The following is a 20,284-nucleotide window of genomic DNA, read 5'->3' as shown; positions in this document are numbered from 1 at the left end:
TATTCTTTTAAATAAAAGGCATTATATTCCAACTCAAAAAGAAGAAGAAGAAGAAGAAGAAGAAGAAGAAGAAGAAGCATTATATTCAAAATGGAATAGGCAGGGGAAGAGTACACTTTAAATGAACAAGCCAATCATGCTGCATGAACAAAGAGACAGCATATTAACAACAAACTACATCACACACTTTAGCAGAAAGACACTCAAAGGCCTTAGCAAGAAGTTGCACGAATGGGGTTAGTCATGGAGAAAGACAATGAGAGTTACAATAAATAATATTAACTCGTACTTTTTTTTTTTGAAAGTTTAAAATCTAACTTGAATTAGCCATTTAAATACCTTCCGCCCTTCTCTATAGGATTAAGAAATAGTATTTCAATAAAATCTATCTTAAGTTGATCATTATAAATTTATATGTATATGCTGACCTTTTCTATAAGATCAAGAATATCTTGGTTATCAACAAACTCTATATAACTCCAGTCAATTTCCTCTTTGGTGTACTCTTCTTGCTCCATTTTGAAGACATGCTGCAAAAGGAAAATAGCTAAGGTAATATTGTATTACTGTTTCAGCTTTCATCAGTTTATTTTTTACATTGCTGTAAAAAGCTTGTGTGCAATGGAAGTACTACCCAAGTTTGTTGAATATATGTGAGGTACAAACCTGGTTGAAATGTTGCTGCAACTTTTCATTAGTCAGATTAATGCAGAATTGCTCGAAACTGCATGAAAGAGATTAGCTTCATTCACAGAAAATATAAATCCAAAAGTATCAAAAACTACAGATTCTCAGACATAAATCCATTGACAAGGCTTATTACCAAACCTTCATAATAATGAAAAGGAAAAGAGAGTTGATAGTATAAAAGGTACCAGCAAGGGAATATCATTATACCAAAAAAGGTTAAAAGAAAAAGAGAATCAGACAGGCTTAAAGAACAGCTATGACCAAGATTATTTATAAGGATAAACCTAGCAGAAAAGTAGAAACAAAATAAAATTCAAGGAGAGTTCATCAAATCAATGTATGAGGCAATGTATTTTAACTCTTCTAGTTCTGAATCCCTATAGTAGACTTATAAGAGCAGAGATTTCATGCAGGGCTCTGCATGAAATGAACCTCCATGAATGATGAAAACAAAAGCATACCAGTTAAGCACCTGTTTGTCTTGAAACTCTCAAATCCGTAAATGTCCAGAACCCCAATCAACATCTGAGAATCAGGATCTTGGCCAATAGAATTGTTAATCTTTTCAACAAGCCTGAACAAGAAAACAATCAAAAGTGAGCTGCCTCTGATACTGATGAAGAAGACAACTGAAACTAACATTTCAGCAACTAACCAATCAAACAGTTTAGAATAGACTGTTTTTGCCAAAGCATCTCTACTGGTAGTAGCAGCTTGAGGATCCAGACATTTTGTTATCTTCTCATCACGAGTTACAATGATGCGTTTAATCAATGCGTCCTCAAGTAACTTTTCATTACACCTAAACAAAACTTCAATATGATGAACTTTGGGTGCTTGGAAATAAAATACACCATAGGATATCTTGAGAAACATGGGCAGAGAAAACTCACATGAAAAGTTCAGCTACAGTCTTAAGGTGGAAGCGAGATTCATCATCCTTTGGTTTTGCAGAATCAATCTCCTTTCCCTTTGCAAACTCAACGTTGCCCAAGTGAAGTATTGCAGCTACAACTCTAAAAATTGCATCCTGCAAATGGATTTTATTACTAGCAACTTCACTCACTAAGTGACCCATGTATGAATAATAGTGTCTTCATTCTAATACCTGCTCATCAGAACTGATCCCTACTACTTCCATGGCTCTCCTGGTGGCCAGGTATTCTTTAGATTCATCCACTCCATCCAATTCAAAAAAACTTGACTGGTTCAGATAATGGAATTTCCTAGGATTTCCCAATTTGTACTTTTCAACATCCTGATGGCAATTATTACAAAACAAAGAAAATATGAAATGAATGAAATCAGGAGTTAAATTATAGCAGCACTATTCCAAGGTCAGTGCTTAATCTGAGGATCATGAATATATTCACTTTTAAGGCAAACAAAATGAGAATGAAGGTAAACATTATTGAAGCTGTTGTTCAGCCAAAACTTCAATCATCCCACCCATCTAGCTGCAAGCAATAGATTGTGTGTGGAAACTGAACAAGGACACAAATTTACTGGTTGTGTTATAGACAAACCAATATTCTTCAGGAATAGCATATAAGGATTAACAATTAATGAGAAAACCATTTTTTTGTAAATAATCAATCAAAACACATATTTAATTCCAAATAATTAAAAACAAAAGAAAAACATGTTTCCATAATCCACTTGAGCCATCAGGTTCCCACTTACCATGTTCAAAACATTTTGTAGGACAAATTGAAGCCAACAAATTACATTCTTAGAAAATCCATTCATAGTTTATCCTAGAGAAAAAATGAAAAGAATCCATTTCTTGTATGATAGTTCAGTAGAAACTGAATCAAGTCCAGTCAATGTGGCAATAACTAGGAAGCAATTGATTTTTAAGTAAGGGAAAATCTTCTCCCAAATTTCAATGAAGAGCTTCATATATTTAAGATAAAAAAATTTTTACCTCTGGTGGTGCAGCACAAAGCATATAGAAGCAATGATAATTTCTTTCAGGGTCAGACACCTGGCAGACACGAGATCTTTCCAGAAGATATGTTCTGATAGCAGCCCCTGAGATTCTTCCCCTTTTATCAAACTGGATCTCAACAAACTTACCAAAACGACTGCCACCAGTACGTTGGTGATACAGACTTTAATTAGTTAAAGAAAACAATAATAAAGCCTCTCATAATTCAATTAAAGCATTTTAAATTGTAAACTATGACCACCTCGAATTGTTGTTTCTCACTGTTTTTGCATTGCCAAATGCTTCAAGAACTGGATTTGACTGCCAAATAAAGAACATCCAGAAGACTTAGACCAGATTAGGATTTAGGATACCAGAACATTTATAGGATAATAATAATAATCACACAAATAAAAGTTTATAGAAGACAATGCACACCTCAAGGACTTGCTGCTCCACACTCCGCCCCTCATTTTCAGATCTACCTCCCATATATGCAAGATAATTCATAAGCATTTTTGTGCTTTCTGTCTTACCAGCACCACTTTCTCCGCTAACCAAAATTGACTGGCTTATCTCATCATTAATCATCTGCCTGCATTTATAAATATAACATTTTAGAAGGCATGGAAAAGTAGTAGAGGAATTAATACTTAAGCGGCCTGCAAAGCATGACAGCTTGCCTGTAAGCAGAATCAGCAATAGCAAAAGGATGAGGGCTCAACTCCCCAAGTGCAACTCCTTTATACTTTTGCATGATATGTTTAGCATACAGGTCAGGTAATCTTTTGAAAGGATTCACAGCAATCAATATGTTTCCCGTGTAAGTCTGAAGGAACATTTAGATATATCAGTGCAGTCCATGAGTCACTTCACAGGAAAAAAAACTGCAACATATAAAAAGTAAATAAAAGTGGAAACACCTTTCTTGTCTACTAGATTGAATCAAAAGCTGAATGAAGAAACAACGTTTTGGACAAAGTAAAAGGCACAGTATTCATCCTTAGAGAACGAGAAACATTGCGTAGGGGAAGAGAATACTTACATAAATTTCATCACTATCATATCTACATTTCAAGTTATACAGAACTCCTGGTTCATGCAGATAAGAGAGCTTTGTCATATCATCCACACCACATAGAGGGGCCTCAGTATCTTTTGGATAGACATTAGATGCCTTAGCGACAACCTACAGCATAAAAAGCAAAGCAATTTGAAAATAAAAATTCAAATTCTGTGTCCATTAAAAACTAAAAGGTACACTCTGTAGCTAAATGCTTCACAGATTGAAAAGTCACATGGTAATATTAGACTCCTCTAGCATTTACATAGTGCAAACATGGATTGAAAAGTAGCATTAGAAACATGTAGCATTTAATGGATGCAGATAATCTAGAAAAGGAACACAGGAATTCATGGCAGCAATTTAATTTCATATCAATTCTATACTTGCACCATGAATCATGAAGCCAATACTAGACCCACATGTATCTGTTATGAGGTAAATTGAACCATAGAGCTAGTTATATATCTCAATTACCCTCCCTAAACAATAAGCAAAAGAGGAGAAAAACAGATGAGGCATAATGCCATATAATTTGCATATGATACAACAGTAATCCATTAATGCAATAGCTGCTGTATTATATTAGGGGAATCCCGCTAGATGCTTTCTTAAACATCCTAACTAACCAAAGAACATGCCAAGATGCTAGTAATTCCAGCATAGTTTTTGGGCAAGAAATAAAGCTCATAAAAGTTAAGGAAATAACCTTTACTCCATGTCCAGTGTCCAAATAGGAAATATTAGAGCCAACTATGGAGTAGAAGATGAGAATAAAAGATGAAAAGGCATCCACAGAGAAACAATTTTAAACTATACTTAAAGCATTATATCCTCAAATTTTAATTAAAAAGGCTAATTAATTAATTAGTAGTAGTAGTAGTAATGATGATAATGATAATAATAATAATAATAATAATGATAATAATAATAATAATAATAATAATAATAATAATAATAATAATAATAAAGAGACAATATAGCAAGAACTCACTTTAGTCCCTGATGTACAGTTGATTGTAATCTCATCGCCCTTCGTTTCGACAACCTCCCCATCTAACCAAGCTACCTCAGGGTCCTCAACCCAAACATGTGTCCCAACAACTATACTGGAAATACTCTGCATAGAATGCACAACTTTAATAAAGAAAAGGCATAAATAATTGGGAATATATTGTCAAATCAACTATACGCTAGCTACACTAATCACATTCATGTTTATAGAAATGTTTGAGAGATATACACATATGAATATATAATAAAACAACAATTTACACCATTAAAAAGAAGCTAAACAACATTTGAAGAGAACCTCCATAAGGCCTTTAAGAAATGTGCACCAGATGGGAGGTGAAAAGTTTTATTCATAGCAAGAAAGGTTATGTAAAAAAAAAAACCCCGAAATCCAGTTATGATCTAGAATCTTGATGAAAGCAAAGAAGAAAAAAGGTGAATTGAAATCTCATTTAAGGAGATCAAAGTCATAAAACTGATTGACCACAGCAAGTAGATGGGTGCTAAAGTTCAAAACTGAATAAGCAAAGTGCATGTTATTCACTTATTCAGTCTTCTTCTAAAGAAATGATTTATGGGATCTATAAGTATATTATCAAACATCACTTAACAAGCATACAGTTGTACAGATTAAGATGCCTTTCATTGTTAACCAGCAACTTCATGAGAGGGAAGAGGGATCTTTTATCTTCCCAAAACGACATCCCTCAGGGATGAAATTTTTGGCAAGTCTACCAAGGAAAAAAGAAATAACATTCTTTTTTTCTCTTATCTCTAAGAAATACAGTATTTTCTAGTCATATTTTATGAAATCTTTATTGTTCAGCTTTCTTTTCCCTGAACTGGCAATTTGATGCTCATGATGGCTAATGCTCCAAACTCCATATAACCATTTTTTCTTAAAAATGTAGAATTTTTATATTATTTTCCTTTGGATATGAATATAGTGAGGCATTCAAATATTGATTTGTAAGTATTTTATGTGTGTTTGTGACTAAGGGTGTGTGACAATAAGCTCACCACTCTGTATATTATAATGACAATTTTATAACAAATGCAACTTGTTTTTGTTGGTACGGAGGACAAGAGAAAGACAAGTAAAATTGGAGGTTATCTACAAAAATAGTATTCATGCAAAAGCTATTGAACAAAAATGATCAGAACAGAGAACACGAAGTGCATGCCAACTTTGTAAAGGGTAATGCTAGAGCATAAACATCAGCATCTTAATTGTGTTTCTGTTTATGTTTCTCATTCTGTTTATGGAAAGATACAGAGTATTAAATGCTACATGCCTACATTATACTAATAACTTTATAAAATAAATAAATAAATGAATAAACCAACATATTCAATGAAGCAAATTTACAATAAATTTCAAGCTCGCAACATGAATTCAGTGATCACAACGTCTCTATCAAACAACTCACAAACATATTCGAGTAATCAAAGCTTTAAACTTTCTCTGTAATTTATAGACAACCTTCAATTCAAGCCTACTCAAGTACCCAACTCTTATAAACAAAACTATATAACAATTTATATAAGAAGAGAAGCTAGGAAAAATGTAAACACATCCCATTACCATTTCTTAAAATTGAGAGCAATCGAGAGCCTTTATAGAAATCCCATTAAATCCTCAGTGCCATTAAAAATGAAATGATAGTTTCTCCTTCCAATGTATACCTATATTACACCATACTCAAATTGTATTTGCGTAATATCTGTATACATAGGCGGGGGTTACGTGAAGGAAGCGGCTTTTCGTTGTGTGTGCGGTGGCCAACGGAAGTGGAAGGGGGGAATGGGGCTGAGGAGGGAAGGGTTTAGAGAAATCAATCACATGCGGAAGCGTTGCAGGGGGATACAATGCTGGACGATGATCAATGTTGTTTGATTTATCTCTCTCTCTCTCTCTCTCTTTCTCTTTCTCTCTTTCTCTCTCTTTCTCTCTCTCTCTCTCTCTCTCTTAAGAGATCAAATCCCTCTGCAACTTTTCATTTCGATGCCTTTCTCTCTCCCTACAATGCAATGGCGACGAAAATGGCTCAGGCGGTCGCTTCTTCTCTCTCTGCAATACCCATGGATTTCGTTTCTGCGTTTTCACGTAAAAATGAAATGCAGAATCATAGCTGCAGCTATACACGTACACGAACACCTTCAACAGTCTTTTTCCGGAACTACCCCTAAATATTCACTTTATTTACGGTTTTCGCCATTGCTTATATATTTATTAATTGCTTCATACTTTCATAGTGCCCCCATACTTTTCTTCAAACTTAAACTAATCCAATATTGTTTTACAACCTTAATTCCTTTTTTTTTTTTTTAAAAAATTCTAACAATAAAATTAACTTTTTTTTTTGTTTCAATACCAAAAAAAAAAAAAAAAAAAAAAAAGGACAAAAGCAAAAGAAATTATAACAATTATTAAAAAAAAAAAAATTGTGATCACGACATAACACCAATCTTATCTGTCATTATAGCAATAGATAAATATCAATGTAAAAAACAGCAAAGGCATGAAAGGTCAAGTTATAGATGATCGTAGTGAGCATTCACCCAACATGTACATGAGTTTCTCTTTCTACGGGTGTGTTTTTTATAATGTAACTCCAATCATTGTTTATTTGCTTAATATCTCCTTATAGTATGTAAAACAATGAAACTGGACCTCGAAAGGGATGGTTGAAGTGGTGGAGTATGATTCTCGTATTTTGACACTCTTTCAGTCAAGCATGTCGAATAAGATTTATGTGTAGTTTGTAGGCTATTACATATATTGTTGAAGCCTGAAGAACCCTAATCAAATTGAAGCTAAGCAATTTGTTAGCTAATTTGGGAGAAAAATTAAAGGCGATGGTAGTCGAAACATTATACAATGTAAATTTTTTGTTTTGCCCTCTAATTTGACGTACAAGGTCATGCCTAACTAACGGATGATCGATTTGGCTTAAAATTTAATAGTTGAAGGATCAGTTTGGGTTCAATTAAAAGTCATAGAACTACTTTGAGAAAGTACCATAGTCGAAGGAACATTTTAGAAATTTTCTCTAATAAAAATTTAATGTGATTAAGTATCCGGGAGGCCCTTAGTTGGGTGAAAAATACGGGAATGAGAAGCGTGGATGTAGAGATGGACTGCCAAGTTGTGTATAACGCACTACGTGCTCCTAGCTTTAATTCTGATTTTGGGTTTTTGGTAGATGATGTAAAGGATTTGACATCTGTAATTGGGGATGTTGAATTTAGTTTTGTAAAGTGATCTGCGAACTGTGCCGCCGATGCTGTAGCGAGGGAGGCCTTTTCTGTGTCAAGTGGCGAGGAGTGGATGGACACACCACCCTCTTTTCTTGTGAACATTCTTGACTATGACTTAATGAATTAATCTTTCTTCACAAAAAAAAAAAAAATTAATGTGATCTATTATATCAGCAGGAAAAGAGAGGAAACCCACATCCTGATAGCCTACTGAGAGGTTTTGGGGAAACTATAGATAACTGTGGTTTACTCCAACTAGCAATGAGGGGGCATCAATTTACATGGGAGAGAGGTGAGGGGATTGAGGGGTAGATTGAAGAGAGGTTAGATAAGGTACTGGCAACGGCAAGATGGACTGGTATACACGGTGGGGCTAATGTGGAGAATATTCAGACTCGGAACTCAGATCATTCGGCTCTCTTTCTGAACACTAACATAACAACAGTGCGCAGTCAAGGGGGACCGAGAGGTTTTCGTTTCGAGATGGCCTGGCTCCACGATGACGGCTGCAAGGATGTGGTGGAAAATGCCTGGCAAGAGGGTAGGGACAGGGGATTGTTGAATTGTCAGAAATACTGTGGATGAAGGCTCATGCGGTTGGGTGGGGAGCACTGGAATAAATTTGGTGACCGCATGAAATGGTTGAGAAAGGAACAGGATGCACTAAGACACCGGCAGGATTCAGATGCATTGGCTGAATTTCGACGGCTTGAAGAGAGGCTCGGCCAGCTGGAGATTCAGGAGGATACCTTTTGGAGGCAGAGGGCTAAGCAACACTAGCTCCGGGGTGCGGACTCCAACACAAAATTTTATCACAGGTATGCCTCTGCCCGTAAAAGAAAGAATTTTATTCCTAGAATTAAAAATGATGCTGATATATGGGTGGATGGGGAGAATATGAGGAAGGTCATTTTGGATTATTATGCTGCTATTTTTTCCTCTTCGAATTCTGTATGTGAGGATCCCATGTTTGAAAATTTCCCCAATCGTGTAACTCATGATCAGAATATTGCTTTATTACGCCCGTTTGAGTCCGATGAGGTTAAGAGTGCTTTATTTGCAATGTTTCCTGATAAAGCTCCAGGACCGGATGGTATGAATCCTGGATTCTACCAACAATTTTGGGATGTGGTTGGTGGGGATGTATCTGCTTTTATTTTGGATTGTTTGAATTCTGGAACTTTCACTGAGGGATTAAATGATACAAATGTGATTTTAATTCCAAAGAAGAATGTGCCTGAAACGATATGAGACCAATTGCCCTGAGTAACGTGTTATATAGAATTATGGCTAAAGTAATTGCCAATAGGATGAAACCATTTATGGGAGATCTAATATCGGAATCCCAGAGTGTTTTTATTCATGGAAGGCTTATTACTGATAATATTCTTATAGCTGCGGAGGTTGGCCATTTTTTGAATAGAAAGCAGTGTGGCCTGACAGGTTGGGGAGCTTTAAAATTGGATATGGCAAAGGCCTATGATAGAATGGAATGGCAATTCATGCGAATAATGCTTGAGGTCATGGGATTTGATGGATCGCTGGATTAACCTGATTATGCAATGTGTTACTACTGTTCAGTATAATATACTGATCAATGGTGTTAATAGTGGCAGGGTAACTCCATCCCGGGGTCTCAGACAAGGAGACCCACTCTCCCCATATTTATTTATTATCTGTGCAGAGGGTTTGTCTATGTTACTGCAGAGGGTTCAAATGGCTGGTTCTATACATGGGTGTAGGGTGGCTAGAGGGGCCCCCCTATTTCACATATATTTTTTTGCAGATGATAGCATGTTATTCTTTAAGGCAAATATTCAGGAAGCAAATGTGGTTAAACAGTGCTTGGGGCGCTATGAGCTTTTGTCTGGACAGAAGGTGAATTATCATAAATCCAATATTTGTTTCAGTAAGAACACCAGAGAAGAGGACGGGGAAATTGTGGCAACATATTTGCAGGTAGACCGTGCACCCAACTTTGGAAAGTACATGGGGCTCCCAGCATTTATTGGAAGGAATAAGAGGGCGGTGTTTTCTTATATTGAGGATAAAATCAGACAGATGATTGGTTCGTGGAGCAAGAAATTGCTATCACAAGAGGGTAAGGAAATCTTATTACAAAGTGTGGCTCAGTCAATGCCTACTTTTTCAATGAGTGTTTTCTTGCTTCCTGACACGATTTGCTTATCAATCCAGAGGACTATGAATAGATATGGTGGGGTACTGGTCTAGAAAGAGGAATTCACTAGAAAGCCTGAGATAAATTATGTATCCCTAAGAAGTTTGGTGGTTTAGGCTTTAAGATCTAAGAGGTTTCAATTTGGCTATGTTAGGAAAACAAGCATGGCGTTTTCTAACAAACCCAATGTCTCTTGTGACAAGAATTTATAAGGCACGTTACTTCCCTAATACCTCATTTGTTGATGCTAAAATAAGAACTTACTCAAGTTACTCCTGGAGAAGTATTATGGTAGCACATGAAATGGTGATAGCAAGTGTACGAAGAAGAATTGGGAATGGTAAAACAACGTTAATCTGGGGCCATCGATGGTTACTAGACGATCCTAGCCCTCTCATTCAAACTAACATGCCTGAGGAATTAAGAAGTGCCAAGGTGGCAGGTTTAATTGATGAACAAACTACTAATTGGGACCCCCATATTCTAGCTGATTTGTTTGTTGATGAGGATGTGAGTCGTATACTAAAAATTCCTATAAGCCCGGATTATGATGACTCATGGTATTGGTTGGGTGACCCCAATGGTATTTATATAGTGAAGAATGCCTATAGAAATATTATGGGAACTTATGAGCATACACCAAGGGAGTTTGATAAATGGATCACTATATGGAAAATGAGAGTTCCCCCAAAATGGAAAACTTTCCTCTGGAGAGCAATTTGTGATATTCTCCCAACAACAACTAATTTGATTATAAAGAGAGTGGAGATTGATCCTACATGCCAAATGTGTGTGTTGGCACATGAAAATGTTATGCATACGCTAGTTTCCTGTGATTATTCTAGACTTGTTTGGAATATTTTAGAACCCTATCACAAATATTATTGCCAACTCTTTTCCCGCATGGCTAATAGCTGCACTTGCAATATTGACAGACGAACAGACTGGAGTCATGGTGGCACTACTGTACCACCTTTGGCGAACCCGCAATTCGGCTGTTTGGGACGGTGCACTTCCTCGACCCGTCGGCGTGTGGAGAACGACGGCAGCTAACTACAGCTCATTCCGCAAGCCACCCTCCGCTGTGCACAGCCCGTAGCAGCAGCTCCGGCCTTCGATGATCATGGCGATCCGAGATGCTACATAGATGCGGGTTTCCGACAAACTACGGGAGAGGCCACCTTCGGCATGGTACTATGTTCGCCGGATGGTTCCTTCTTAACGACTCGGAATGGAAGACTATCGTATTGCATGTCGCCATTCATGGCGGAGACCCTAGCTTGTAAGGAGGCCCTATCTTGGCTCCTGGAGGAAAATATAACTACAGTGAATATTCTTACAGATTGCACGCAACTTCGGAATGCTTTACGTCAAGAATCAATGGTTTTAATGTCCTATGTTGGGGTCGTTGTGGACCAATGTGGGACTCTAATGGCGTCTTTTAATTATTGTTCTTTAACTTATGTTACTAGGCATGTTAATTCGCATGCACATACTCTAGCTTCATTAGCTTTCTCTCAGGATCAGTTTATGTATTGGGATTCTATATCTCCTAACTCGATTAAAGATTTGATTCATTAATACAATCATTTATTGGTTGGCTTTCAAAAAAATCATGATACCTTATTGGTATAATAGTTTTCTGATGTTTAATGTAAACCTTGGTCAATGAATTATTTATTGTCTTCGAAATAAATGTTTTTTTATTTACGCTAAAGCGCACAATCGCTACTCAAATGGGCACTCTAGGTGAAACACGCATTCCTAGTTGGCAAAAAAATTACAAGAAGGTAAATCAGTCTAAATTGTCTAAAGCTAACTGACTTAAACTAAGAAGAATAATAAACAGCTTCCACAGAAAGTGAAACTTAGAACCTTGTGGTTACCATCCCAAACTAATTATCTAATCAAGTTGAAATGTGTATATATTATTATCTTGTTTTCTTGTTTTTCTTTTTAACAAGAGGGGGCAACTCAAGACTCAACCTAAAATACAATATAGAGACCATTCTCAACTGGGGAAAGTCCATTAAATCATCCACCAAAATTTCATTGAAGAGACATAAGAGACCTTGTTAAAGTAATTAACATGTAAATAAGACAATCAATAACAACCTTACTACGCCATCTATTTAAAAAATATATTTATAAAATTAATCACACTAATGTCAAATCTTATACTAAACCATTAAAAAAAAAATAGCAAATATAATAATACATTAGAGGCCGGGGTCAGGTTCCTATGTTCTCACAGAGCTTCCCGCATAATCTTCTGTCCAAAGAATTGATTCATCGAAATAAAAAGAATAAGTCGTCGTTGATATCGACACATCTGAGATCACCAAATGTTTGAGAATTCCTCTATTCAATCCTTTTCCTTGTTCTTGTTGCTGGATATCTCGCTCTTATACATCTTTTCTTTGTTTCCCAGACCTTTAGTGAGTTACGAACAGAGTTCGAAAAGGTCAAATCTTTGATGATTCCCTAATTAATGATTGAGATTGAGTTGCGAAAACTTCTAGATAAGTATCATACGTCTGAACCGAATTGGTTAAAGAATCTCTTTCTATTTCCTATCAATCAAATCGTTTTTTTCTATAAATACGAGACATCTAAGTCATACAAGTAAAGAGATCTATTCATTGATAAGAAAAAGAAAAAACGTGAACGAGGATTGGATTGATGATAAAAGCGGTTGGTGCGGTTTACACCCTTAGGTATGCATAAATGCACCACATTAACTGTGTGATATATTTACCTAATTGTGTAAACTGTGATGTATTTACCTAATTGTGTAAACTGCACCGACCGCACGAGAAGCCCTATTCTCATTTCAACCAAAATATACATTAGATTTACCTAATTGTGTAAACTGTGATGTATTTTGTTATTGTTTAAATTTTGTAAACCCCAACTTGTAATTGGCAAATTATTATGGCAAAACTAGATAGGTCAAGTTGTGTCTGTTACAGCCACTGAGTGATGATATTGTGGAACAGTCACTACGCCAGTCGGGTTTTGGAAATTAGCAGTTGGATTTCACCGCCTTTATGACCAGCAGAGTAGTTACAATATTGATGTTTTAGAAACCATTATTGATGAAGTCAGAATTGGCAAAAAGGAAAAATGGCAAGTAATCTTGGTCTACAAGGAAACCCTAGAAGATTACTTGTCATCCAAGTCTCATAGTATTATATATACTAGTTGTTTACATGGGAAAAAGGTGAGAGAGAAAAAAATAGAGAGGAGCTTTACAAGAAATATCTTTCAAGATTTGAATGTCAAAAAATATCTTTCCACGAGTTACAAAGAAAATACTTTGAGTTATCATCTTCTCAAGACACCATTGATGATATGAGTTTAACAAGACTCTTGGGAAGAATTTCTACAGAGCTTAAATCAGTGGACCGTATTCCATACAATTGTGGGAATAGTGGTGAGTGGGTCAGCGAGACGGACAGCAATAGCACGGATCTCCAAAGGGACTCTGGACTCTAAAGCACGGATCTCCGAGCTCGACAATTCCTCTATAGCTTTCAAAAGATTGGGTATTACCGTGTGGTGTGTAGCACACATTGGGTGAGAAGGTTTTCTCTTACCGTCTGTTTGATTTGCTGTTGAGATAGTGGATTGGACTCACTGATGGTGGTCCCTCAGACGTAGATACTGTTGTATCGAACTGGGTAAACAATATTATGTGTCTTTTACTTCTGTTTGATTTAATTTCCGCACTAAGACTTTTCACTGATTTACGACAGTGCTAAGTCAATCACTCAAACAGAATCATAATGGTGGTCCCTCAGACGTAGATACTGTTGTATCGAACTGGGTAAACAATATTATGTGTCTTTTACTTCTGTTTGATTTAATTTCCGCACCAAGACGTTTCATTGATTTACGACAGTGCTAAGTCAATCACTCAAACAAAATCATACCGAAATATTATCTAGTCGCAATATACGAATGCAGAAAATTACATATTTACCTAATGGTGTAAACCGCATCAACCGCACGAGAAGCCCTGTTCTCATTTCAACCGAAATATACATTAGAGTACAAAAGCATACCTAAACTCACGATGGTATTGAACTTACGAATTAAGTTTTATATTGCTAAAGCTTTTAAAAATGCCCATTATTAGTTTTAAACTTTTATAGACCAACCTATAGTAATTAATTAATGAACTTGCAATAGTGATTTTATGAACCTAAAGTACTCCGTAATTATTAAAGAACTTTCAATAACAACTTTATGTACATATAGTGTAGTGACTTTATGAACATGTAATAATGATTTTATGAACATATAGTAGTAATTTTATGAATCTATAGTAATTATTCAATGAATCTATAGTATAATAGTGACTTTATGAACATGTATATGTTTTATACATGACCCCGATCTATTATATAACTATTGATCTTTCAAACGAAGGATGGAGAATTGGAGATATTTGGGTATGTCTACGGTTGGGGACCATAACCCCTTTATGGGGTGTGGAGGGGGGGGGGGGGGGGGGGGAGAGAGATTGACAATTAGTTGATAGTTGATTATATTTTAGTATTTATAATTTGACTCATCATCATTCCTTATCATATCTATAAACAACAATTCTTTTAATAAAAACTAGTAATTCACCCGCGCGATTAGGGGTGACCACGGTTCGGTTCGAACCGAACCGTGCACTGTTGAATCGAAACCGAAATCGAACTGTCCGTACGGCTTCGGTTCCGGTTAGGAACCGGAACCATATTGGTTCCGGTTAAGGTTCGAGATGACAAGGAACCGGAAAAAATTAAAAAAATTAAAGTTTTTTTTTAATTTTTTTTTAATAAATCCGGTTAGAACCGGCGATTCCAACCGGAACCTTACTATAAGGTTCCGGTTCCGATTTGGCCATTTACGGAACCGGAATCGGCGGTTCTGAACCGGAACCGGAATCGGAATCGCAGTCATGTCTACGCGCGATGCACGGGGAACAATTATGTTATTATAAATATAAATTATAAATAAAAATAAAAATAGAAAAAATAAAAATATTTTAAATTATTTAATATAATAATATTTTGAGCTTCCATTGGTCAAGTATTTATTATTTTTATAGAATACAAAATTACAATTAAAATTTTGTATGGTTAATATAATCTCTAATTATGTACATATTCAAATAAATTTATAGAGAGAATTTACATAACTACATTGATTTATTCTTAATTGTATTTCATCTATATTATAATTTTCACAATACGAATAATAACTAAGATAATTACATTTAGAAAGCAAATTTCAAATTTTGTATGAGTAAATTTAAACTCTAATTGAACACATTTTTTATATGATTATATAATATATTCTTTATGCACATGTCATTCCATAAACCCAAATGTCATTCTATTATAAGCCCAAGACCACTTTTTGTGGAGATAATTCAAATGTATTTTTTTTTCTTTTAAAAGTCTTAAGTTTAGAAATTCAGAAAAACATTAAAGACCCATATGATATATACATTTATATGGCAAATTATATCATGCACCACCGTGCATGATCAATCATGCACCGCGCGTCCTTTCATTAAATAAAAAGAAACGGTGTTTGTTTTTCGTCGTTTCGCACCCTTTCCCAAAAAGTAACCCTGTTATTCAGTGTCATTTTGTATACACTACAGTTTCAGTTCAATACAACTATAGTTTCATTTCGATATAACTATAGTTTCATTCGATATTTATAGACTCAAATATGTGAAAATGTTATTTAATTTTATTTTATATACACTATAGTTTCATTAAAACACAACTACATGATCATTTTGATATAATTACAGCTTCATTGTACAATATACGCTCAAATATGTGAAATGTTATTCAGTTTCATTTTATATACACTGCAGTTTCATTTCACTATAACTACAGTATCATTTTGATATAACTGCAGTGTCGGTTTAGATATACTGTAGTGTCAGTTGGTGTTTAATACATCAAACAAGCGGACTCCGTTAACTATACCGGCGGGCCGTTTCTTTACTTAAAGAAACAGCGCCATTTTTTACCGCGGTCTATGATATAACGACTGGATTTATATATATTTAAATTTTTATTTATGGCTCAAATGATTTTTTTTTTTTAATTCTGAAGTCCAATAATTGACCTACGGCCCGCAGCATTTGCTTTCTTCATCCCTTCTCGTTTCTGCCATTTCTTTAAGCATTTGAGATGGAGAAAAATTATATGTAGATGTTTGCATTAATTGCACTGTTTCAGATATCGAATAGGCTTTCATTGAAAATTTAATTAATATTGTAATCCCAAGAAGCACCATAAATAACAAAAGCATATCAAATAGACTTTCATTGTAAAGCCAGAGAATTAATTAATATTGCATCGTTTCATATTTTCTATTAATCGGGAATCGGAATCCTTAATCGTAATATCATAACATTTAATAAATCCATTAATTCAATAAATGTAATCCTTTGTTATGGGCGAGGAAAAAATAGCTATTTTATTTTTCAAATATTGTGCTTTTTTATATATATATAGTAAAGGATATTGTGGTTATTTTATATTAATAAGGAGAGACAATAATTACTCACCAAAATAATAATTGTAACATTAATTACTTTCCAAACCATATAACTTTATTATAGTTAAGATTATACATTTAGATATAAACTTTATTTTAAGTAATAATAACCTTAGTTTTCCAACACCATCTATAAATATGTGTGACTGACTCAACCACTAAACTATACACTTTTGCTCACAATAACCCCAACTCAAATCAAACCTTAATGTTTTTGGTAAGGCTTGCCCACTTGCCACTGAAATTAGTCTTAAGTGATATTTTTCATCTACTAAATCAATGTTGGGGGCAAAAAGAGTTTAATACTTAAAATTGCCACAAAAAGGTGGTGTGAACAAAAAAAAAAAAATGTATGATTTGTTGGATATTTGACATGTGAGTAATTATTTTGAGGTTTATTACTGATTTGGAGTTGAGGCAAAGTAGATTCTGATTTTTCTATGTAAAAACAATTAATTTCTTATATTTATATACTAAATACGGATAATAGATGAATAAAAATTGATTCTAAAATTGTACCCATAAAGTTGAAAAAAAAAAAAGGCTTTGAAATTGTGTGTTTTTTTTTTTTCCACATTGAAATATAACATGGGTTTAAACTACTATAGATCTATTTTCACTTTTCAAGAAAGTATATTATGTTATTAGAATACCCTCTCTTGCATGTACACCCTACATCACAACGCATTGTGTGTGTGTATTTTTACTAGCTTGATACTGCCAGGCCTCCCTCCTCTTATTTCTCTGCGGATATCCATAAAAGCACGTCATACGTCATATCTCATCCCTTATAACAGCCTCTACATCCACATGGTTCTTTGAATAACTCAACAGCCTAGCAATATTATTCTTTTTCCATAATAATGTCAAGCCACCTCCAGTTCTCACACTATCCACATAGAACAATCCTTCAAAACCAATTTTAACACGTAGTCTCTCTGCATGCTCCCGTCCCACTTTAGTTTCCATTAAATAGACGAAATCAGGTTTCAAAATTAATTTACTTTGTCATGCACGTGTTTGAGGTAGTTGTTTTGCTATCTCAAAATTTTAATTACCTTATAACTAACTTTATAATTCTCAGACCTCAATAAGCAAAATTATCTCAATTTACAACATATTAAAGAATTAATTATTTGAATTAACATACGTAGTACTATTATTTTTATTAAAATGAGAAACACAACAAATCAAAAATAACTCCTAAATAAATAAATAAACTAAATAATGTATAAATTTATACCAAAGCTATATAAGTGGAAGCTTTGATTATATCGTTGAAAAATATATTTTTTTTTTAAGAAAAAGAGTTAAGTATATATTATGAGTTATACTTTGTGTTTTATATCAGGTACATTTGATATTTTTATCTTTGAGTGTTGTTACCGTATGTTAAACTTTTATTCATTTGTAGCTATTAACTTATTAAGTTACAACTTTTTTCCCTTAAAACTTTTTTGAAAAGAGCCTGTGCGGCATTTATTGGAAATATGCTGAAATAGAGTCTGGCGAACCATTGTCCGAGTACATAGGTGCTGAATAATTAAAGGCCGAAGTGGCTAAAATATGTGCTAAACAATTATCCGATCTAGGAACATAATTACATGAAACATAATCAAAGGAAACCATCCGGTTTCTGCAGGTATCAATGGCATAGCCGAGGTATGAACGTGGTGTATCCTTCGCTTGTGATAAATACTGTTGTAGTAACAAACAATCTGTTAGTATGTCTACCGATCTCTCTCCACGATCCCATAGCCAGGATAACACTTCTTTACATGCAATTGCTTCTGCCATAAGCGGGGAGAAACAGTCTATCAATGGCGCCTGTAGAGCTGTGGTATACGATCCCTGTTCGTCTAGGAGAATTGCCCCAACAACGGTCTTATTTGTGGCATGGAAAAAGGCCGCATCAAAGTAACATTTATTCCGTGGGGAGGCAGCCGTGTGGCTTGTGGGCGGGACGGCGGCAGGCTGTTGTGCCACTCCTTGGCGCTGCTCGGATGTTGCCATAGGCAATCCACGCGGGGCGTGTTGCTGTTGCGGGCGGTCCCGGTGTGCAATTTGCCATGCCCGGATCGCTGCGGTTACAGTTGCAATTATCTCTTGTGGTCTGGGCAAGTATGCATCCCACACAGCTCCATTCCTTGCTCGCCATATATAGTATAGTAGGCCTACTACATAAATAATTCCATCATCATCTAGAATATTTAATATCTCATTAAATCAAGCATGGAAAATATCTGTGATAGTATTGGGGATTGGAAGGTGAGATTGTGCCCAAATGTTTCTTGTATAATCACATCTAACCAAAGAGTGCATAACATTCTCATGCATAATCCCACACATAGCACATGTTGGGCTAATCTCCACTCTCTTTATAATGAGGTTCGTTGTTGTGGGCAATATATTATTCAAGGCTCTCCATAAAAATGTTTTCCATCTCGGGGGTACTTTGAGCTTCCATAATTTGGGCCATTTATCAAACATCCCTGTCGTCTGTTCATAATTTCTCACTATTTGCCTGTAACCGCTTTTTACCGAGTATTCTCCTGTTATATCACCATGCCAATACCACATATCCTCATAATCTGGTGACACAGGTATTTTCAATATTCGTGTCACATCCTCCGGGATGAAAATATCAGTTAAAATATCATGATCCCAGGCCGCCGCTTCCTGATCTATTAATCCCATTACAGTTGCATGCGCCAAGTATGGTGGTTTGTCAGTGATTATTTTTGCAATATTTTCATCCTGAAGCCATGGGTGATCCCATATAAGAGTTCACTTCCCATTTCCAATCCTGCGTCTGACTCCCCCACAAATTAATTCCTGTGCAGCCATAATACTACGCCAGCAGTAACTTGGACTATTCCCTATACAAGCATCAAAGAATGTCCCTTTAGGATAGTACCTGGCTTTATATATTCTGGAAACCAATGATTCAGGTTTGGTGAGTAAACGCCAGGCCTGCTTCCCCAGCATTGCTAAATTAAAGGCATGCAACTCCTTAAAGCTCAATCCCCCATATTTCTTAGGGATGCACAATTTATCCCATGCCTTCCAATGGATGCCCTGATCATCCTTAGATCTCCACCAGTAACGATTCATAGCTCTCTCAATGGCTGTGCAAGTATTCATAGGTAGTAAAAAGACACTCATAGAAAAAGTGGGCATAGACTGTGCCACACTTTTCAATAAGACCTCCTTACCTGCCTGTGAAAGCAATTTCTTATTCCAGGACCCAATCCGCTGTCTAATCTTATCATCAATATATGAGAAAACTGCTCTCCTATTCCTGCCCACAAATGATGGAAGTCCTAAATACTTCCCAAAATTCGGAGCCTGAACCACTCCCAAAATACTGGCAATCTCCTCTCTGTGTTCATCCCGCGTATTCTTACTATAGCAAATACTTGACTTATAGTAATTCACTGCTTGCCCAGACATTTCCTCATACACCGATAAACACTGTTTTACCACACTGGCTTCCTGCGCAGTTGCTCTAAAAAAGAGTAAGCTGTCATCTGCAAAAAATAAGTGGGATATAGGGGGGGCTCCCCTA

The 20,284-nt window shown here is 35.5% G+C and overlaps 2 protein-coding genes across 2 annotated transcripts in view; one reads left to right on the top strand and one right to left on the bottom strand.

The window, feature by feature from the left end:
- LOC109176507 (myosin-6-like) overlaps positions 1 to 4,809 on the bottom strand; it is a 28,097-nt gene extending 23,288 nt beyond the window's left edge. The window contains exons 1-11 of the mRNA XM_019325955.1: positions 4,678 to 4,809; positions 3,666 to 3,809; positions 3,304 to 3,449; positions 3,059 to 3,215; positions 2,883 to 2,941; positions 2,618 to 2,777; positions 1,799 to 1,948; positions 1,584 to 1,720; positions 1,163 to 1,492; positions 667 to 724; positions 429 to 530 (exon numbers count right to left, since the gene is read on the bottom strand). Of these exons, the coding sequence (XP_019181500.1) occupies positions 429 to 530; positions 667 to 724; positions 1,163 to 1,492; positions 1,584 to 1,720; positions 1,799 to 1,948; positions 2,618 to 2,777; positions 2,883 to 2,941; positions 3,059 to 3,215; positions 3,304 to 3,449; positions 3,666 to 3,809; positions 4,678 to 4,809 (1,575 nt within the window). The remainder of the gene's footprint in view (positions 1 to 428; positions 531 to 666; positions 725 to 1,162; positions 1,493 to 1,583; positions 1,721 to 1,798; positions 1,949 to 2,617; positions 2,778 to 2,882; positions 2,942 to 3,058; positions 3,216 to 3,303; positions 3,450 to 3,665; positions 3,810 to 4,677) is intronic.
- A 5,631-nt stretch (positions 4,810 to 10,440) lies between these two features.
- LOC109176400 lies at positions 10,441 to 11,236 on the top strand. The gene is made up of 2 exons (XM_019325833.1): positions 10,441 to 10,969; positions 11,073 to 11,236. The coding sequence occupies exons 1-2, from the start codon at positions 10,441 to 10,443 to the stop codon at positions 11,234 to 11,236; spliced, it is 693 nt and encodes a 230-aa protein (XP_019181378.1).
- Positions 11,237 to 20,284: the final 9,048 nt, after the last annotated feature.

This window comes from Ipomoea nil, unplaced genomic scaffold (genome assembly GCF_001879475.1).
Source record: "Ipomoea nil cultivar Tokyo-kokei standard unplaced genomic scaffold, Asagao_1.1 scaffold0706, whole genome shotgun sequence".
In the NCBI taxonomy this organism is placed as follows: Eukaryota; Viridiplantae; Streptophyta; class Magnoliopsida; order Solanales; family Convolvulaceae; genus Ipomoea; species Ipomoea nil.
The sequence above is the reverse complement of the archived record's forward strand: the minus strand, read 5'-3'. Positions and strand labels throughout refer to the sequence as shown.